The 18,691-nt window shown below is 49.1% G+C and overlaps 2 protein-coding genes and 1 non-coding gene across 3 annotated transcripts; 1 reads left to right on the forward strand and 2 right to left on the reverse strand.

The window, feature by feature from the left end:
* Positions 1 to 10,621: 10,621 nt before the first annotated feature.
* On the reverse strand, positions 10,622 to 11,665 carry LOC125552951 (uncharacterized). The gene has a single exon (XM_048716674.2). It carries the CDS (start codon positions 11,259 to 11,261, stop codon positions 10,899 to 10,901), a length of 363 nt encoding a protein of 120 aa, XP_048572631.1. The 5' UTR covers positions 11,262 to 11,665; the 3' UTR covers positions 10,622 to 10,898.
* Positions 11,666 to 13,128: 1,463 nt separating this feature from the next.
* LOC125555223 (U6 spliceosomal RNA) lies at positions 13,129 to 13,231 on the forward strand. Its single transcript, XR_007304659.2, has one exon. It is a non-coding gene; the product is annotated as a U6 spliceosomal RNA (small nuclear RNA).
* Positions 13,232 to 16,550: 3,319 nt separating this feature from the next.
* Positions 16,551 to 17,722, reverse strand: LOC125552950 (uncharacterized). Its single transcript, XM_048716673.2, has one exon. It carries the CDS (start codon positions 17,074 to 17,076, stop codon positions 16,690 to 16,692), a length of 387 nt encoding a protein of 128 aa, XP_048572630.1. The 5' UTR covers positions 17,077 to 17,722; the 3' UTR covers positions 16,551 to 16,689.
* Between the last annotated feature and the right edge of the window lie 969 nt (positions 17,723 to 18,691).

Genomic DNA, 18,691 nt, shown 5'->3' on the forward strand with positions numbered 1-18,691 from the left:
CGTAGCTCCTTTGATCTCCATCTTGGGGCTCCATGATCATCTTGTCACCAGCATGACACCATGATCTCCATCATCATGATCTCCATCATCGTGTCTCCATAAAGTTGCTTGCCAACTATTACCTCTACTACTATGGCTAACACGTTTAGCAATAAAGTAAAGTAATTTACATGGCGTTTCTCAATGACACGCAGGTCATACAAAAAAATAAAGACAACTCCTATGGCTCCTGCCGGTTGTAATACTCATCGACATGCAAGTCGTGATTCCTATTACAATAGCATGAACATCTCATACATCACATATATATCATTCATCATTCATCACAACTTTGGCCATATCATATCACAAAGCACTTGCTGCAAAAACAAGTTAGACATCCTCTAATTGTTGTTGCAAGTTTTTACGTGGCTGAAATAGGGTTCTAGCAAGAACATTTTCTTACCTACGAGAAAGCCACAACGTGATTTGTCAACTTCTATTTACCCTTCATAAGGACCCTTTTCATCAAATCCGCTCCAACTGAAGTGGGAGAAACAGACACCCGCCAGCCACCTTATGCAACTAGTGCATGTCAGTCGGTGGAACCGGTCTCACGTAAGCGTACGTGTAAGGTTGGTCTGGGCCGCTTCATCCCACAATACGGTTGAAGCAAAATAAGACTAGTAGCGGCAAGAAAGTTGACAACATCTACGCCCACAACAAATTGTGTTCTACTCGTGCAAAAGGAACTACGCATAGACCTAGCTCATGATGCCACTGTTGGGGAACGTTGCAGAAAACAAAAATTTTCCTACGGTTTCACCAAGATCCATCTAGGAGTTCATCTAGCAACGAGTGATCGGATTGCATCTACATACCTTTGTAGATCACGCGCAGAAGTGTTCAAAGAACGGGGATGAGGAAGCCGTACTCGACGTGATCCAAATCACCGGAGATCCTAGCGCCGAACAGACGGCACCTCCGCGTTCAACACACGTACGGTCAGCGTGACGTCTCCTCCTTCTTGATCCAGCAAGGGGGAATGAGAGGTTGAGGAAGATGGCTCCAGCAGCAGCACGACGGCGTGGTGGTGGTGGAGCTGCAGTACTCCGTCAGGGCTTCGCCAAGCTCTATGGAGGAGGAGGAGGTGTTGGAGAGGGAGAGGGAGGCACCAAAGGCGTGGGGTGAGAGGCCCTCCTTCCCCCCCACTATATATAGGGAGCCTAGGGGGCGCCGGCCCTAGGAGATGCAATCTCCTAGGGGGGCAGCGGCCAAGGGGTGGGGGGCTTGCCCCCCCAAGCAAGGGGGCGCCCCCTTTAGGGTTTCCCCCACCCTAGGCGCATGGGCCCTAGGGGAAAGTGGCGCCCCAGCCCACTTTGGGCTGGATCCCTTCCCACTTTAGCCCATGGGGCCCTCCGGGATAGGTGGCCCCACCCGGTGGACCCCCGGGACCCTTCCGGTGGTCCCGGTACAATACCGGTGACCCCGAAACTTGTCCCGATGGCCGAAATAGCACTTCCTATATATAATTCTTTACCTCCAGACCATTCCTAAACTCCTCATGACGTCCTGGATCTCATCCGGGACTCCGAACAACTTTCGGGTTACTGCATATACATATCCCTACAACCCTAGTGTCACCGAACCTTAAGTGTGCAGACCCTACGGGTTCGGGAGACATGTAGACATGACCGAGATTGCTCCCCAGTCAATAACCAACAGCGGGATCTGGATACCCATGTTGGCTCCCACATGCTCCTCGATGATCTCATCGGATGAACCACGATGTCGAGGATTCAAACAACCCCGTATACAATTCCCTTCGTCAATCGATATGTTACTTGCCCGAGATTCGATCGTCGGTATCCCAATACCTCGTTCAATCTCGTTACCGGCAAGTAAGTTTACTCGTACTGTAATGCATGATCCCGTGACCAGACACTTGGTCACTTTGAGCTCATTATGATGATGCATTACCGAGTGGGCCCAGTGATACCTCTCTGTCATATGGAGTGACAAATCCCAGTCTTGATCCGTGTCAACCCAACAGACACTTTCGGAGATACCCGCAGTATACCTTTATAGTCACCCAGTTACGTTGTGACATTTGGTACACCCAAAGCACTCCTACGATATCCGGGAGTTACACGATCTCATGGTCTAAGGAAAAGATACTTGACATTGGAAAACTCTAGCAAACGAACTATACGATCTTGTGCTATGTTTAGGATTGGGTCTTGTCCATCACATCATTCTCCTAATGATGTGATCTCGTTATCAATGACATCCAATGTCCATAGTCAGGAAACCATGACTATCTGTTGATCAACGAGCTAGTCAACTAGAGTCTTACTAGGGACATGTTGGTGTCTAAGTATTCACACATGTATTACGATTTCCGGATAACACAATTATAGCATGAATAAAAGACAATTATCATGAACAAGGAAATATAATAATAATCCTTTTTATTATTGCCTCTAGGGCATATTTACAATAGTCTCCCACTTGCACTAGAGTCAATAATGTAGTTACATTGTGATGAATCGAACACCCATGGAATTCTGGTGTTGATCATGTTTTGCTCTAGGGAGAGGTTTAGTCGACGGATCTGCTACATTCAGGTCCGTATGTACTTTATAAATATCTATGTCTCCATCTTGAACATTTTCATGAATGGAGTTGAAGCGACGCTTGATGTGAGAGCACGGGGAAAGGAGGAGCGAGAGAGAGATGCTACCGACAGAGAGAGAAAGGCAGCGAGCGAGCGGGTGCGGTCCGACCGCACCGGTCGGTCCGAGTAACGGCCGTTAACGGCCTCGCCATCACGCGCGGCGCTGACCTGGCCTGACTGGCGGGCCAGGACCGTCAAAAAACGGTTCAAAACGCTAGCAACGGGCGATTTGGGTTTTTTGAGACAGCCGACGAGAAAAGTGGTAGGTATCAGTCACAAACAAAAAAGTGATGGTTTTTTGGAACCCTAGCACGAAAAGTGATAGTTTTATGCTATTTACTCCTATTTTTGGCTCGACACGCCATCTGGTTTGGCCGGCTAATGTGCAAACGGCGTGCGCTTGCGCGTGGCACGTGACACTTGGTGCATGCCAGCCAAGCCATTCCATTATCATCAAGACAGAGTAGAGGTACATCAGTAGCGTAACCCGGCCACGTCTAGGCCAGGTAAAGCATTCACCCAAAACAGATGCTTGGGTTCCGGTTGGTTACCCACTGGTTTCACAGAGAGATGGTTTCTCTACATCGTGGTCAATGGCGTGTTCTTTATCAGTCGACGAGAGCAAGTGACGTGACTCCTTTAGGCTCGCCCCTCCGATGCCATGTCCATGTGGTTCGGCGTCCTTCGCTACGGTCTGATAGATACAGTTGCCAGCCACCCCATCGCCGTCGACACACCGTTCCTGTCCGATCACACCACCATGACCAACGCGAAAGACTTTGTTTCATTATGAAAAGTATAAAAGGCCGACCCTGCGTTTGAGTCGGCCGATGCGTGGATAAAGATCAGCCGCCCCGCGGGCCGTTTGATCGAGTCAGCCATGGTCGCCGACCTTCTACCTCTTTCCTTGCCCCCCCCCCTCGCAACATTTGTCATGTTGCGTTGCATTCCGCTGTAACATCTACCATGTTGGGCCGCGTTGCGCTGCATCCATACACAACAACTGTCTAGTTGCATTGCGTCCCTTTGCGACATTTATCATGTTTTTAGAAAAGGAGGATGACCCCCGGCCTCTGCATCTGAGAGATGCATACGACCACTTTATTGATTATTCTCAAGGACCTTACAAAATATTACAACAATGTGCCTGAGTCCATCATCTTGGCAACACATACCGCTACTCCTATCCAAAAAGATGAAGGGGTGCTGGCTGGGCCACTACCCAAACCGCTCACCTAAGCCTAACATCAAAAGCCGGAAGCGGGAAGATATTCGGAAGCCCCAGCCGAGCCACATACGGGTCTGGGGCACAATCCGATCAGACGCACTCGTGTGTCGTCGCCGTCATCCTCCACATGTCCGTCTTCAGATCATATTGAGGCTTCTACCTTGTCTGGCCACTCTGCCATCGACGTCACCATGACGACAGACAGCAACCTCCTCCTGCGCGAGTCCATCTCCGTGCATCGGACGCCGAGCCTCCACAGCGCCATGCCGCGGATATCCGCCGCCATTGATGTGTGAGATGAAGTACGGCTCCACCATCTTTCCAGCCAGACTTACTCCAAAACGATGCCCCCAGGAGGGAAATAATCATCGTCCGATCCGGAAGACCCAGATATAGGGTTTCCTCTGGAGCATCCCGAGCCTGATGATGCAGACTGCAACGACGATACCTCGACAAGGGAACGACATCTAAGACGCCGCCATCGTCCGCCATGACCGTAGTCGGCGCGATTTTCATCGGCAGTTGCTCCACCAGATGTGCGCCGCCGACGTCGCTGGTCCCTTCAACCGGAGCAAACTCCAAAACAATGCCCTAAAGAGGGACTACGACGCAGAAGCGCCGCCATCGCTCGATCCCAAGGAGATCTAGGGTTTCCCCCGTAGTTGCCCGCGCTGTCAAGGGCCAGACAAGGGTAGAATCCCGCGGATCTGCCCAGCTGCCGACGAGTCGCACCCACCACTGTGCCGAAGGCCGACCAGTAATCCGGCTGCGCCGCCGCGAACCGATCCGGATACGCCGCCACCGTCCCTGGCGACCGCGACGCACCAGATCGCAAGGCCTTCTGCCGCGAGGAATCGACGTCGCCGAGGTGCCGCCACCACCTGCCGTGGCGACCGGCCTGCCGCCACACTCCGGCCCGGCGGCGCCAGCCCGCGCTAGCCCCACCCGAGCGAGAGGGCCCGAGTCCCCGCCGCCGGCGACAGCTAGGCTTCGCCTGGCCGCGCCCTAGGGTGGCGGCGAGGGAGAAGGAGGAGGAGTGGGGGAGGTTCGGCGGCGATGGGATCTGGGACCTCCCGGTCGCCCACGCCGGGGGGGGGGGGGGGGGGGGGGGCGGCTCGGGAGGGACGGGGACCACGACAGAGAAACTACTTCCTTGAGAGCAAAGAACGCTTGTTTCAACTATGTTACGTTGCGTTCTTTCGTAGCATTTGATTGGGACGCCAACACACCCGTGTTGCTCTCAGCTATCTGCAACATGGCCCACGTTGCAGCAATGTGTGTGGTGAGAAGGGTCTTGCGTGCCATACAAATTAAGGACTGATAGGACGGTAGTGGAGGCGGCCGACGTGCACCAGCGATCTGTTGGGGTGTTCACAAGTGTTTCTTGAAAAAGAAAAAAGTTTAAAATAAACCTTGAAGTTGTAGATGAAACCTAAATCAAACCCTGAACTTTGAATCCCGGAAATTGACACTCTGAATTTATAATCCCGGTTTATTTTGGACCCTAGACCTGTTTGGCATATTGGGAATACTACAATCCCAGCCGGGATAACCAGCTACACGGGTAAGAATTTGGGCCAGCCCACTATAATACAATGAATTCGTGAAGTTCAGAAAGTGTTCGCATATTTCGAAAATTGTTCAGAAGTTAAAAAAATGTTCCTGTTTTCTATTTTTGGCACAAATTCAATTAATTTTTAATTTTAAAATATTTTTGGAATTTTAAAATTCTATTCGCATTTTAAAAAATTGTTTATGATTTCAAAAAAAATCATAATTGTCAACTTTTTTCAGAATTTCAACAGATTTCACATGCTATGAATTTTTTTTCAGATTTTCAAAATTGTGTCACATTTTTTAATTTTTTTTGGAATTTCGTAAATTTTGGAATTTCATAATTGTCACATTTTTTTAATCTTCACTAGTAAACATGCCCGTGCGTTGCAACGGGAAAAGAAAAATATCACATTTCTTTAATCCAATAAAGACACCACATCCATATTAATCTAGACGGTGCTGGCGTGGATGAGGGCAAAGCCTGGACGGATTTGAAACAACCTCCGGCTTGGCATCGCGTGAGCAGCCGCGCCGTGCGCCGATCCAGCCTGTCAACGTATTTGCCTTGCGAGCTCTACATCAACTTCTTCGGCTCGCTTCCCAAACGGCTCCTCCATGCTTGCCACCACTGATCGGTAAAGTCAAATTCCGGGAGGTGTTTGTTTGCTGTAGTTGGCGAGACTCATGACTATGATGCTCGCTCAAGTGTTGTATCAGCATACTTAGCGACCGAGGTGGAGGAATTTTGCCATAAATTTTGATGTTTTTGCCTCGAGGGACCAGACCAATTTATAATAGATGCCTGATAAATCACTTGACAGACTGATAAATCTGCCCCACCGATTAACACAACTGATATGACATAATTTTAGTTCTGACCTCCTATTGCGATAAATCGGCCTGATGAAATTTATACTTTTTACACAAAGAAGATTCCTTGTGCAGTGAATGAAATTTTAATTACAATTTTGAACACTGGCGAACTGTATATTTAGTTATTTACACAAAATGATTGCTCACGCGTTAAAATAAGTGGCATGTGCGAAGTAATGTCATTTCCATGCAAAGCATATATTTCCCACCTCGTCACATCTCACTGACAACATACAATCTATGGCCCACAAAAATTATCTAGAACCTCAAATATATGTCCTTAGATTGCATTGCTTACTAAGTGAACTGTCTCGCTGTGATCAAAGGGACTGCTTGCTTGGTCTTTATAATTATATAAAATGTCTCGAGAATAAACACCAGACGAACAAACTAAATCTTGTCGGAACAACTGAGCTAACTTGAACCCAGTTAAGCAACAGTTGTCTAGCCTCGACCTGAACTGGCCGGTATTCTTCTTATACAACCCAAATAACTCTATTGGCGTACTCTTCACAATTAGGCGTGACTGATGTTTTCTTTTGATCCTTGTTAGTAAGCTTCTTCCTGATACAACATCTAGAGATAGAATAAATATATGTTGCCTCAGCCCTCATATGTAACCCCACTATGAAAGAAATGTGGTATTTTTTTCGACAAAGGATGAAAGAAATGTGGTATGGTGCTGTCACTGCTATTTGCAAGAACCACATTAGTTAGCTGACTGGAATAACTGAATTGAACTAACTTTTATCGTCAAATAATTGATGTTCTACTGTGCAGGTAACGATTCCGAGATTACCAGGGATGTTCTCCATGAATACCATAGTTTAAGTTAGCACAGTCAAAAATTCCCAGGTTTTCAATGCTCAGTGAAGAACACAAGTTAGTGATCCCACCTTACACCAAAATGTATAGCTAAATCCTGCACAACGTGCTTGAAACCAGTTTACAAAACATCAGGGAAATCATACTCTACATCCGCAAGAATAAAATAAAACAAATCAACCTGGGAACCCAGCAACGACAGGCGAAAGCACGGGTAAAGAAATGAAATGACTGGCATGGAAAACTACATTTTCGTATATAATCGATAAGCAAGAAAGCTACATATAATATAAATTATTACATCTAATGTGGATCTTGGTGACTTCTCATTGCTCAAGCAAAAAACAATCACCATGGTTTAGTCACTTGTACTTCAAAACACATTATTTCACTGGAAAGATGGACAGAGATTATCCATGATGAAAGTGACATTATGACATGAATGTACAAAGACAGCAAAAGCAAATTTTCTAAGCTTCCCACTAATTTTATTACTTTTAGAAAATTGAAATACTCAGTAGATGTTTGTTTTCTTCTCAGTTAAATTGAGAGAAATATCCAATGAAACTTGATGGAGCAAAATGAGGATATATGGCCCAGTGACAGTCTGCTCGCTCGAGCTCTTGGTGGAATTTACTATTGTGGTTATAAATAGTTACGGATTTGATAACAATATATTCTGTCACAGTTGCTACGAAAACTCTATGAAGGCAAACTACCAACAACACGTTCAACTCTAGAAGAAAACTGGAAATTTGGAGGGACAAAGCAAAAAGTTTATATTGGCGGCAATAATCCTCTTAATGGCATATACTCTCAGACACTGTTTTGTACTGAAGATTTAGACACCGAAACCTGAAAAGTAGTACAATCCAGAAAAAAAACGATAGTGAAATTACAAACATTTAACTGAAGTTTAGGGTTGCATGAGCAACAACAATTTCCTGTGTCTCTACAGTAATACATATAAATGAAGCACTTTGGTGTAGAAACTGAAAAATATAAATTGGATCTCATAAGGCAGCTAAACAGTGGTGAGGTCGTATATACAAACTCAATATAGAAAGCATCATTTATTTTCGTCGACAAATGTCCAACTAATGATTGGAAATTGTTGCAAATCGACTTGTTTCTTGGAAATAGTGTGATGTGCAGTATCAATCAGCTAACACTCACAGTCGGGGCCTACTTGACCAGCTTTCCAGCAAGCGTCACAACTTCCGCATCTTGGACGCGTGGCTGAGCGTGGCAGTACTCAGTCGCGGGTTGAGCGCTTCATCAGAATTGTTTGAAACAATAAGATATCAAGCAGTCTCCCTCTAATTATTCAAGGAATGCCCATTGAGCAGTTAATACAAATTACACATCAAACTACAGTGCATTGGTAGTATATGACAAATAAAGGCGCGTGCATTATCTGGATGACAACCATGCTATCATATTCATGAAGCGGGGAAGATAACATATGAAATCTGAATTCACATCATTATACCATTTAGGCTTTGCTTTCTTCTTTCTACCACGTCCGATCCTGTCTTTAGCTCTTCCACAGGTTCCTCTTCATCTTTCTCTTCAACAACTTTCTGCTGAACCAGAAGAGAACACCACCAATGCCAACAACCAAGATGTAATAAGAAAAAAGTTGTTCAGTACACACCGAGAGACATAGCCAACATACTCTACGATCTGATGCATCTTTTCAAGTGGAAATTCAGAATAGTTTGTCAGCAGCTCGTCCAACTTACTGAACCATGCCTTCAGATTAAAAGCCTTCTGCCTTGTAGCTTCATTCTTTCTGTCCTCCTCCTCTTCCTCTACATTGAGCTGGGCCTAACACAAATACAGAGATGGGGAATGGCAGGGGCTGGCTTCCTGTATCGACCGCTCGGTTTGGCCGTCCGCTAGATTGGTGATATTTCTCCTGATGACCGCGACGAAGCTATCGATCCATCAGGACGAACGTAAACTAATAATTTGAACTTTGTACCATTTACTCACTGATAAACACCATGTGCCGGACGATAGTGGCATCCAAAAAGAAATCATTTGCCTTCATGTATGAGAAGTGCAGGGCATACCTACAAATTTCTGCATCATGCTCCAAGGCCCACTATGATTTTCAGACTAAAAGGACATGTAAAGTTTTTCATCCAGGAACTGAATTATGCCAAGTCTAGACGTCAATTCTTCACTTCAAGAAGAACCAACACAAAGGGAGTTCAGCAAAGATTCTATAACGTTATTAATTAAAATAGCTAGTAAATATAGTTAGACCAACTAACCTCCGTCGTACGGACTATCAACTGGGCTGCAAATCAACATGAGCACACCATGATCCAAAAACAATGAAGAGTAAAGAAAACAAACTATGGCACCATCTAGCATTAATGCATCATATCCAGAAATCATAGCACAGGCAGACGGCCGCAAATTTCGGCGTGCGTCACGGGCTTTGGGCGGAGCAATTTCGGGCGGTACTTGGGCGCCAGCAAGAGGACGGAGTTGGAGGGGGGGGGGGGGGCTGGGGGTGCTTCCGGTGAAGGGGCCGCCTGGGGGCGCATGACTGCTACTTGATGTGGTTAGATGGGATCATTGGCGTCGATCCGACCATATTGAAGGGGGAGCGCCGCAGCGGCAGCCGAGAGAAAGAATCTGTGTTGCGCCAGGTAGGAACCCTAGGTTGCTCGATATATATATATATATATATATATATATATATATATATATATATATATATATAGAGAGAGAGAGAGAGAGAGAGAGAGAGAGAGAGAAGACCAGCACGAGCAGATCGGGACGGGAAAACCTGATGTTGGCCGCGCAGAAGAAAAAAATAGGTGCGAAGAGCGAAGCGAGGGGATGACGAACGAAATTAATAAAAGGAGAAAAGGCAGAAAATGGAAGAAATCATGATCGAACCCAGGTCTCCGAGTGGAAGAGTACGACTCTAGCCAGTATGCTGCTTGTGCAAGAGTTACTTGTGGAGGGATTTTTATATGAATCATGCGCGACGCTGGAGACTCTAAGAAAAACGATTCGTTTTTGCCAATTACGGGTGGCATTGATGGGTAAATTTTGTCAAATTTAAGGGCAATTTTTATGACATATGACCAGAAGCAATAGACGGTTTATTAGTAGGTAAAGATAAATTGTTTCGTAAATAATACTTTAAAAAAATGTTTCGGGTTGTTGGCTACGAATCGACTAGGCTGACCCACCAAACATGAAGCGAGCTTTTTTTTTCTTAACACACGATGTAAAAATTCTTTCTTTCTTTTTCTTAACGCGCGATGTAATAATTTCAAAAAGAAAAAACATGCCGTGGAGTCGACCTTGAGAGCTGGCAGGGTTGACCTGATTTCTCTAGCCACTACACCAGACGACTATGACCGCCATAATGAGAGGCCGAAAATATGTAATCAGAATTTTCACGAGTTTTAAAAAATGGTCCGTTATCTCTTCCTCCTGTAGACAGACAGAGATAGCAGGGCAACAAGGGAACATATGTCCAAATTTTCTGTACAAAAGAGCCAACCAGATAAAAATCTTTGCGTGTTAGTGGCGCCCAGCTTCTCCAAACGCAGTTAAAATACCACTGAATCCCACTTGTGCTCGGCACATTAGCTAAACTAGCTGAGTACTCGCACTGAATTTGTGATGCTCATTCTTGTTCCTATTCTCAGTACTATTTTTTACGGCGTCCCAAGTTCAACATAGAAGCCAACAAGTGCGCTCCCACGTTTTGCGCTCACGACCTGCCTACCAGAAGCAAACGGACGCGGCGTTTGCGGCCTTCGTGGCGCGGGGGATGCGGCCGTAGCGGAACCCGTAGCCGGCCCGGCGGGGCCAGGAGCGGCGGCGGAGCGCGGGCGCGGCCCAGCCGAAGCAGAGGCGGATGCGCGCCCGGAGGCGTCGGAGCCCTTTGGCGGCGGCCCGACGCAGGCGTCGCACCCCTGCCCAGACGACGCGGCGCGTGCGCACGCGCGGCGAGACGTCGGCGTCGCGGGAGAAGTGGTAGCTCCGGAGGAACAGCTGCCGCCGCTCCACCTGCCGCTCCCACCGCGCCATGTATTCCACGTACGACCACGCCGTCGTCGCCGGCGCCGCTACCTGCACGGACATGGGCGCTGGCAGGTTCTTGGCTGGCCGGCTGCCTAACTATGCTCGGCTCTCTGTGGGTCTCTTGATGGAAGCAAGAAAGAGTAAGCGCGTGCGTGAGGAGGATGAGTAGTGGTGGGCAGCGGTTTGTGATCTGAGGAGGATTTGTAGGGGGGGAGAGGCGGCTGGCGAGCCACGGCAGCGGGAGTAGGATGGGTTGGCGGCGCTGGCTGCTGGCAGCTTCGGGGGAAGGGAAGGGAGATGGCAGAGGAGATGGTTGGAGTGGGAGCGAGACGGTGGGCTGATTATGCTAACCTTTGGACGTTTTGATTGCGTTTGGCGGGCTAATTATTTTTACTTTACATAGTACTCTCTCTATTAAGAAATACTTATAAAAGTGTCTTTAATGATCTAAACGCTTTTATATTTCTTTACGAAGGTGTACATACGCAGATATAATAATACACTTTCTGCTTGATTGGAAAATGACACTGGCATTTGCCTTCTAGTCCGTGTGGTGACTCTGCCTAAAGTGGATCATTTTCACAAAGGAATTTGTCTGAACAACAAAATCAAGTTCCAACTTACGACAAAACATTTGAGGATGGAGCGACACTTCCTCTTTGACACTACTACTGGGATTGCGGGCCCACCCGCGTTGGTGTGCCCAATCCTCCTCTTGCAACCGTTGGATCGGCAGGAAGAGGCAGGTTTTGACCTTTTCGTATTCATTACTGTTTCGCGCCCGTGCATGCTTAAAACCTGAAACCTGCGCGTGAAAGCATTGCCAAAATTGTCCACGCGTGCCAATCCGAACGCGGAACGCAGATTTACATTTTAGTGCTAGAACGATCAGAGGAAACGCCGCTGGTGTGAAGGCAAGCCAAGCTCTGGGTTCGTACCACGTTCTCTTGTTTAAAGAAAAAAACTTAACCCTAGGTTCGTACGTGGCTGCGTCCCGTTGTGCTGTTAATTAACTACTACTAACGACGATGGTCAACAGGGTCATTATGTCACGGTGGGTACAGGCCGAGTGGACGAGGACTGGCCGGCAGCTGGCTGACGCTGACCTTGTCAATCCTAGAGCGGTTCGTCAGTGCTTCCGGGCTGAGTTTTGGATTCGATTTGAAGGTTCCGGGTTGCTTTGTAACCACGGCCTAGGTGGCAGCTTTCACCGACGTCCTTCGTGCCGAAAGCCTGAAGTTAACTGGCGCGTGTTAGAATTACTGTATCAAATTAAACGCGAGCCTCATCATCATGTCATACACGCTTCTGTATGGTGCGTAGTAGATCTTGGTTAGAAGGGAGGTAAACACCATTGGCGTCAAGACGGTTAAGCTCATGTGTTCGTATAGTACTGTTGAGCGTACGGCGTCGCATGGCGTATTATCGCCTCCATCGGCACCGCCACCACTCAGCGTCAATTGCTTGCTTAATTTAGACTGGGAGTCAAACGATATACGTCTCTATAGATTGAGTGTGCATGCGTGCATATCCAGGAATGAAGAATGATGATTAGCCAATGATGACGATGGCGCGGGTCAATGGGAAAGGAAGAAATCACATAGCTTTTTTTCTTTTGAGGATAGGAAGAAACTAGCTAGGCTGTCTACCAAATTGGGTCGCGTAAGGAGATGCAGCCCCCGCTAGGCTGATAACAGGACATCGCGTTGGGAGCAACCGATCCGGTGACTGATGTTTAGTACTTTCTCTGTCTTAAAATTCTTGTTTTAAATTTGTCTAAATACGAATGTATCTAATATTAAAATGTGACTTGATATATCCGTATTTAGACAAATCTTAGACAAGAATTTTGAGACGGAGGGAGTACCACTTCGGCTAACGAGGGAAGTTTCAACCAGCTTATAAACCCACTCGCCGCAGCATCCTTGTCCCTTTGGGGACATCCGATAAAATTGAAACGATACAGAGAAGATTAGCATGGCCCCTGCGCAAGGATGACACGCACAAATCGAGAAATGGTTCAATTTTTTTTAAGATTTCGCACGCAACTTTTTTTTTCTTCTCACAGATATGAACCTAGAGTCCTTTTTCTAGGGATATGCCCCTAGAGTCTTACTTGCATGCCCTTGGTTCTTTTCGAACGCTTGCAACTAGCACCCAGGAGCATAAGACGCATGTGTGTAAGGGCATCTTCAGCCGTTCGGCCCCCCAGGGCGCTTAAATAGAGCAGCCTGGGGGTGTGCCGGCGCTAGTTCGGCCCCTGGGGGCGACCTAGCTCCCAGTCACGCCCCCAAGCGCCGGCCCCAGGATGCGGAAAATTTGAACTAGGTCGCTCCCGCTCACAAAAGACGCCACAAATCCGGCGATCGGACGTAGTCTGGCGTTACAAAAAACAGAGCGCCACACGTTGTAAGTTCGCGTTCGCAACGAATCACTCGGCGGGGTCGGCTTCAGGCGTTGGCGGAGTCGGCGTGCGCGGGCTCAGTGGTGTCGGAGCTGCTTCGGTGCTGGGCTGTGTCGGCGCGGCTTCGGTACTGCTGGGCGGCGATGTAGAGGCGTCGTTCGGGCTTGGTGTCCGTGTGGCCGTGGGCGCGGGAGCTGGCGTCGTCGGCGTTGCCGTCTGCATCTGGTTCAGGATGAGGCCGCGCTCTGCCATGTACCACGCCCTGATCTGCTCATCGTTGCTCTGGAGCATGTCCGCCCCGCCCATCAGAAAAGCCATGTCGGCGTTCCTCTTCTTCGCGGCGACGTTCGTCCGGAGCAGGTCGACGTTGGTCCGGAGCAGGTCGAGCTTGATGGCGCTGTTCGTCATCAGCGACGACCACCGCGCCTCGGTCTTCTCTTCACGTAGGACGGCCCGGGCCTGGGCGTCAGCGAGGCAATGCTCGATGGACTCCTGCACTCGCGCAGTTGCCGCGTCGGCGTTTTTCCCCTTCTTTGTCAATTTGTGGCCGTCCGGCCGCCCCTCTGACGCGCCCGGAGTCGTCGCGTCCGGCTTGTATGTCTCCTTGGCCTTGTCGAGGGTACGTCGGACTTCCGCCCACTTCTCGCACTTGTCAATGCGCTTGTAGACGTGGAGGAACTTGAAGTCGGCGTCGAGGTTGTCGCGCCGATACATGGTGAACATGCGCAACAACTGCGCGGAGGAACAAACAGTTGGCGGGCGGCGGGCGTAGACGATGAAGAGATGCGGGCGAACGGCGTGCGTACCTGATCCTCAACGCTGGCGCCGCTCTCCGGGCGAGCCGCGACCTCCTCGACGATTCCATGCCATTTGTTGCACGCCCCCTGGATACGCCCCCAATGGTTCGCCATCGCCTTGGAGCCGCGCTGCATGTAGACGTCTTTAAAATAGGGGTCGACGAGCTTCCGCTCGCCGAACTCGGCCTTGATGCGGTCCCAGTACGTCTCGAAGCTTTGGTTCGTGCCGCTGGTCGGGTCGAGGCAGACGACTTTCCATACTTCGGTGAGACATTCCTCCTCCTTGGACGTCCACTTGATGCGCGGTTCGCCTGGCCTAGCCGCCCGCTTCTTCTTCTGGCGTCCCTTCGTCGGATCAGGAGTCGGCTCCTCCTCGTCCTCCTCCTCCTCCTCTTCCTCCTCCTCCTCCTCGGGTTCCTGCGCTTCGTGCGCGTCCTCGCCCTAGACGTAACCGAGCTCGGCCTCCATGTCGCCGCTGAGATCCACTACCTCGTCCTGGGTGGCGAACCCGGGAGACGCGGCGGCCGCGGTCGATCCTGTCGCGATGATGTTGTCCATGTCGGCTCCTGTGTCGTCGGTGTCGCCGAGGTGCGAGAAGGGCAGCGGTCCACGGCGGAGATGGGGCGTCGGTGTGGACGCGTAGGCGGGCGGCGAGTAGTTGTATGGAGGGTACTGCACGCCGACGAAGGCGGGCGAGGGTGTGCGCGTCGCGGGGTGGCCATGGGGGAAGGTCACGTTTGGGTTGAACCCACCGTGCGCGTCGCCGTCGGCGTAGCCGGGTGACGACGATCCCCATGGAGATCCGACGCCTTGCTGTCCCCAGGGCGCGTACTGGGCGTGGCTGACGACGGGTGGATTCATCATCCCCGCATGGTCGACCGGTGAGGAGGACGCCGCCGCGCGCGCCGCGTTGTCGCGGGCCTTCTTGGCGATGGCCCTGTTCCGCCGGTCGGCGGTGACTGCGTCGCGTCGCTGAACTTCCACCCTCCACTCGGCGTTCGACATGCCCGGTGGCTTCAATGGCGACGCCCTCGGCTTCCTCTGCTTCGGCTGGGCCACGGTGCCAGTCGTGGTTGCCGCCGCGCGCGGCATGGCGTACTTCTTCGGCGGCATGGCGGCGACTGGAAGGCGAGCGGGAGAGGGTTTGGCGGGAGAAAGGGAGGGAATGGCAGGAGGAAGGCGAGCGAGCGGGAGGGATGCGAGGGAAAAGCGTCAAGAAACGACGGGAAAAGGCCCTCGGGTCAGCGCCAGGCGGACCCACGCACCTTTTTTGCTTGTGCCGGCTCTCCAAGCGCCCCCCAGGGCACCGGATTCGGCCTGAGTCTGCCGGCACCAATTTTGACCCGAGCCGGCAAAAAAGGAATTCTAGGGGCGCGACCGGGCCGTTTTTTTGGCGCTGGCGCGGCAAAAACCTCTGAGAAAGGTCTGTTGGAGACACGGCTGAAGATTCTCTAAGTTGCAGTAGGACTTCCCAAAAAATTTGATTCCACGTGTCTTGCAAGCAAAGTCAACCCCTCTAGAATTAACAAATCTCTTTCCTTCTGGAATGAGCGCTGCTAAACACACGACGGTGCTCAGCCGATTCTGGCATGATCCTACTAATCTAATCATGCATTCATGGGACAAAATGAAGTAGAACCGCTGAATGAAGCATCGTCCATCGATCGGCCAGTTAAGTATCGTCTGCATAGTACTTTCGTTCTGGAATTTGGCGTGTGACCGTGCACAACTACCATTACCAGTTAGCTTTCTTCGCACTCTCTCTGCTTAGTCTCCACCGATGTAACACGTACCACACACGTGTCCACGTCGACGGCTGGAATATTTCGTGTCGACGTCAATTGCAGTTAATACGGCTGAAACAGTATGGGTATTTTTATTGTCACTGTCAAGCAACGCTGAGGTGTCTGGATCCGTAGTTTATTTCCACTCGCCTAGGCACGTCACGCTTGATGCATTGCATGGACAGCATCGCGCTCCTGATTTCATCAGGACAGATCAGTACGTGCAGCAGTAACGTAACCCCGCCCACGTCTACGCCAGACGTCGACCGCAGTAAAACAAATGCTGATGATCATGCATTCAGTAGTAAGTGATAATCTGAAGGATGACCAACGTTATCGTTCAAGTAAAAAAAAATATAGATGCTTGGGTGCCGGAGCAAGTGATAATCTCATTCCTATCATCGGTGATTTTTACAACGTCCCAATGTCGGACATACTAGTAGTAGAAGACAACATGTGCGCGTTGGAATTTTTTCCCCCTATTCTAGCTCCACGCGACCTGGCTACCAAAAGCAGACGGACGCCGCGTTGGGGGCCTTCGTGGCCCGGGGGATGCGGCCGTAGCGGAACCCGTGGCCGGCCCGGCGTGGGGAGGAGCGCCGGCGGAGCGCAGGCGCGGCCCAGCCGAAGCAGAGGCGGATGCGCGCCCGGAGGCGTCGGAGCCCCTTGGCGGCGGCCCGGCGCAGGCGTCGCGCCCCGGCCCAGACGACGCGGCGCGCGCGCCCGCGCGGCGTGACCTCGGCGTCGCGGGAGAAGTGGTAGCTCCGGAGGAACAGCTGCCGCCGCTCCACCTGGCGCTCCCACCGCGCCATGTACTCCACGTACGACCACGCCGTCGTCGTCATCGTATTTCCCCCCGTCGTCCCCAGCGCCGCTACCTGTGAGGACATGGGCGCTGACAGGCGGGTTCTTGGCTGGCCGGCTGGCTAACTCTGCTCCGCTCTCTGTGCTGTGGGTCTCTTGATGGAAGCAAGAAAGATTAAGCGCGTGCGTGAGGAGGATGAGTAGTGGCGGCAGCGGATTGTGATCTGAGGAGGGATGCGGCGAAGCGGAGAGTTTATAGGGGAGGAGCGGCGGCGGCTGGAGCAAGGAGGAGGGGTTGGCGGCGCTGGCTGCAGGCAGCTTCGGGGGCAAGGGAAGGGAAGGGAGATGACAGGGAAGATGGTTGGATTTATGCTGACCCGACGTTTTGCTTGCATTTGGCGGCCTAATTTAACTCCACTTTACAATGCATGGATATAATCAGACACTTTGTGCTTGATTGGAAAATGACACTGCCATTTGTAGCTTCCGTCTAGTCTCCACCACACGGCTGTAGTATCAATATTTGTCTCTCGCGCACGATCAGAACTATCACATCTGCGCGTGTGGTGTGTAGTACAAGGAGCGCAAGGTGTTTTAGCTACAGGTGATTCTCTCACCAATGCCTTCCTGCCGTATGTAAAGGTGCAGGACCATATGCATGTGTATATCAGAGTATTTCTTGCATTTTTGTTTTATGTCAAATCAATGTCAGACAGATGGGACCCATGTCAGGTGAGAGAGAAAGACTATCCTGGAGTTTCATGCGGTGCCGGGGTACAAATCCTTTCCTTTTATTTTCTCTTTAGTATTTTCAATCATTTCTATCTTTTAAACCATACTGTTGTTTTTGAAATATTTTATATATTTGAATTCCTGAAGCCAAGAGCTTTAGAATAAGACCAATTTTGGATGCATTTCAAACATGTTTTAATTTCAACATTTCAAATGACTGAAATCAGGTTTCTGGAACAAAGCGAAATATGTTTTTTGAAATAATTGAAATTAGTTTTTTTTCATTGAGTGAAATCAATTTTGAAATATGTTTTCTCAACAGAGTGAAGTATGTTTTCTCAACCGTGTGAAATTGTTTTCTTTAGATGAGTGAAATTTGTTTTCCATATACATGACACATGTTTCGGTGTATAAATACGTTAAATATAGTGAAATGTGATTTCTAAAATGAGTGAAATCTAACTTTTGTAAACGGGTGTAACGTGTTTTCCGAATCTAGTGAAATGTGAAACTGACTGAAAGGTTTTCTAAAACTAATAAAATAGGTTTTTTGAAATAGTTGACATTAGTTTTTTTTTCATTGAGTGAAATCAATTTTGAAATGTGTTTTCTCAACTAAGTGAAGTATGTTTTCTCAGCCGTGTGAAATTATTTTCTTTAGATGAGTGAAATTTGTTTTCCATACACATGACACATATTTTGGTGTGAAATATGTTAAATATAGTGAAATGTGATTTCTAAAATGAGTGAAATCTATCTTTTGTAAATGGGTGTAATGTGTTTTTCGAATCTAGTTAAATGTGAAACTGACTGAAAGGTTTTTTGAAACTAGTAAAATGTGAAACAGACTGAAATGCATTTTCTGAAACGAGTGAAACGATTAAATTCAAACTAGCCAAAGTGTATCCAAGATTGATCTTGTTTTGAAGATCTTGTCGCCCTGAATTCAAAAATATAAAAAGTTTCAAT

The sequence above is a fragment of the Triticum urartu genome, chromosome 4A (assembly GCF_056163025.1).
Source record: "Triticum urartu cultivar PI428250 chromosome 4A, HENAU_Tu73, whole genome shotgun sequence".
NCBI lineage: Eukaryota > Viridiplantae > Streptophyta > Magnoliopsida > Poales > Poaceae > Triticum > Triticum urartu.

What these genes read in the sequence shown, in the direction of transcription:
- LOC125552951 (XM_048716674.2), bottom strand. Translation starts at nt 11,261, where the DNA reads ATGTCCGTGCAGGTAGCGGCGCCGGCGACGACGGCGTGGTCGTACGTG.
- LOC125552950 (XM_048716673.2), bottom strand. Translation starts at nt 17,076, where the DNA reads ATGTCCTCACAGGTAGCGGCGCTGGGGACGACGGGGGGAAATACGATG.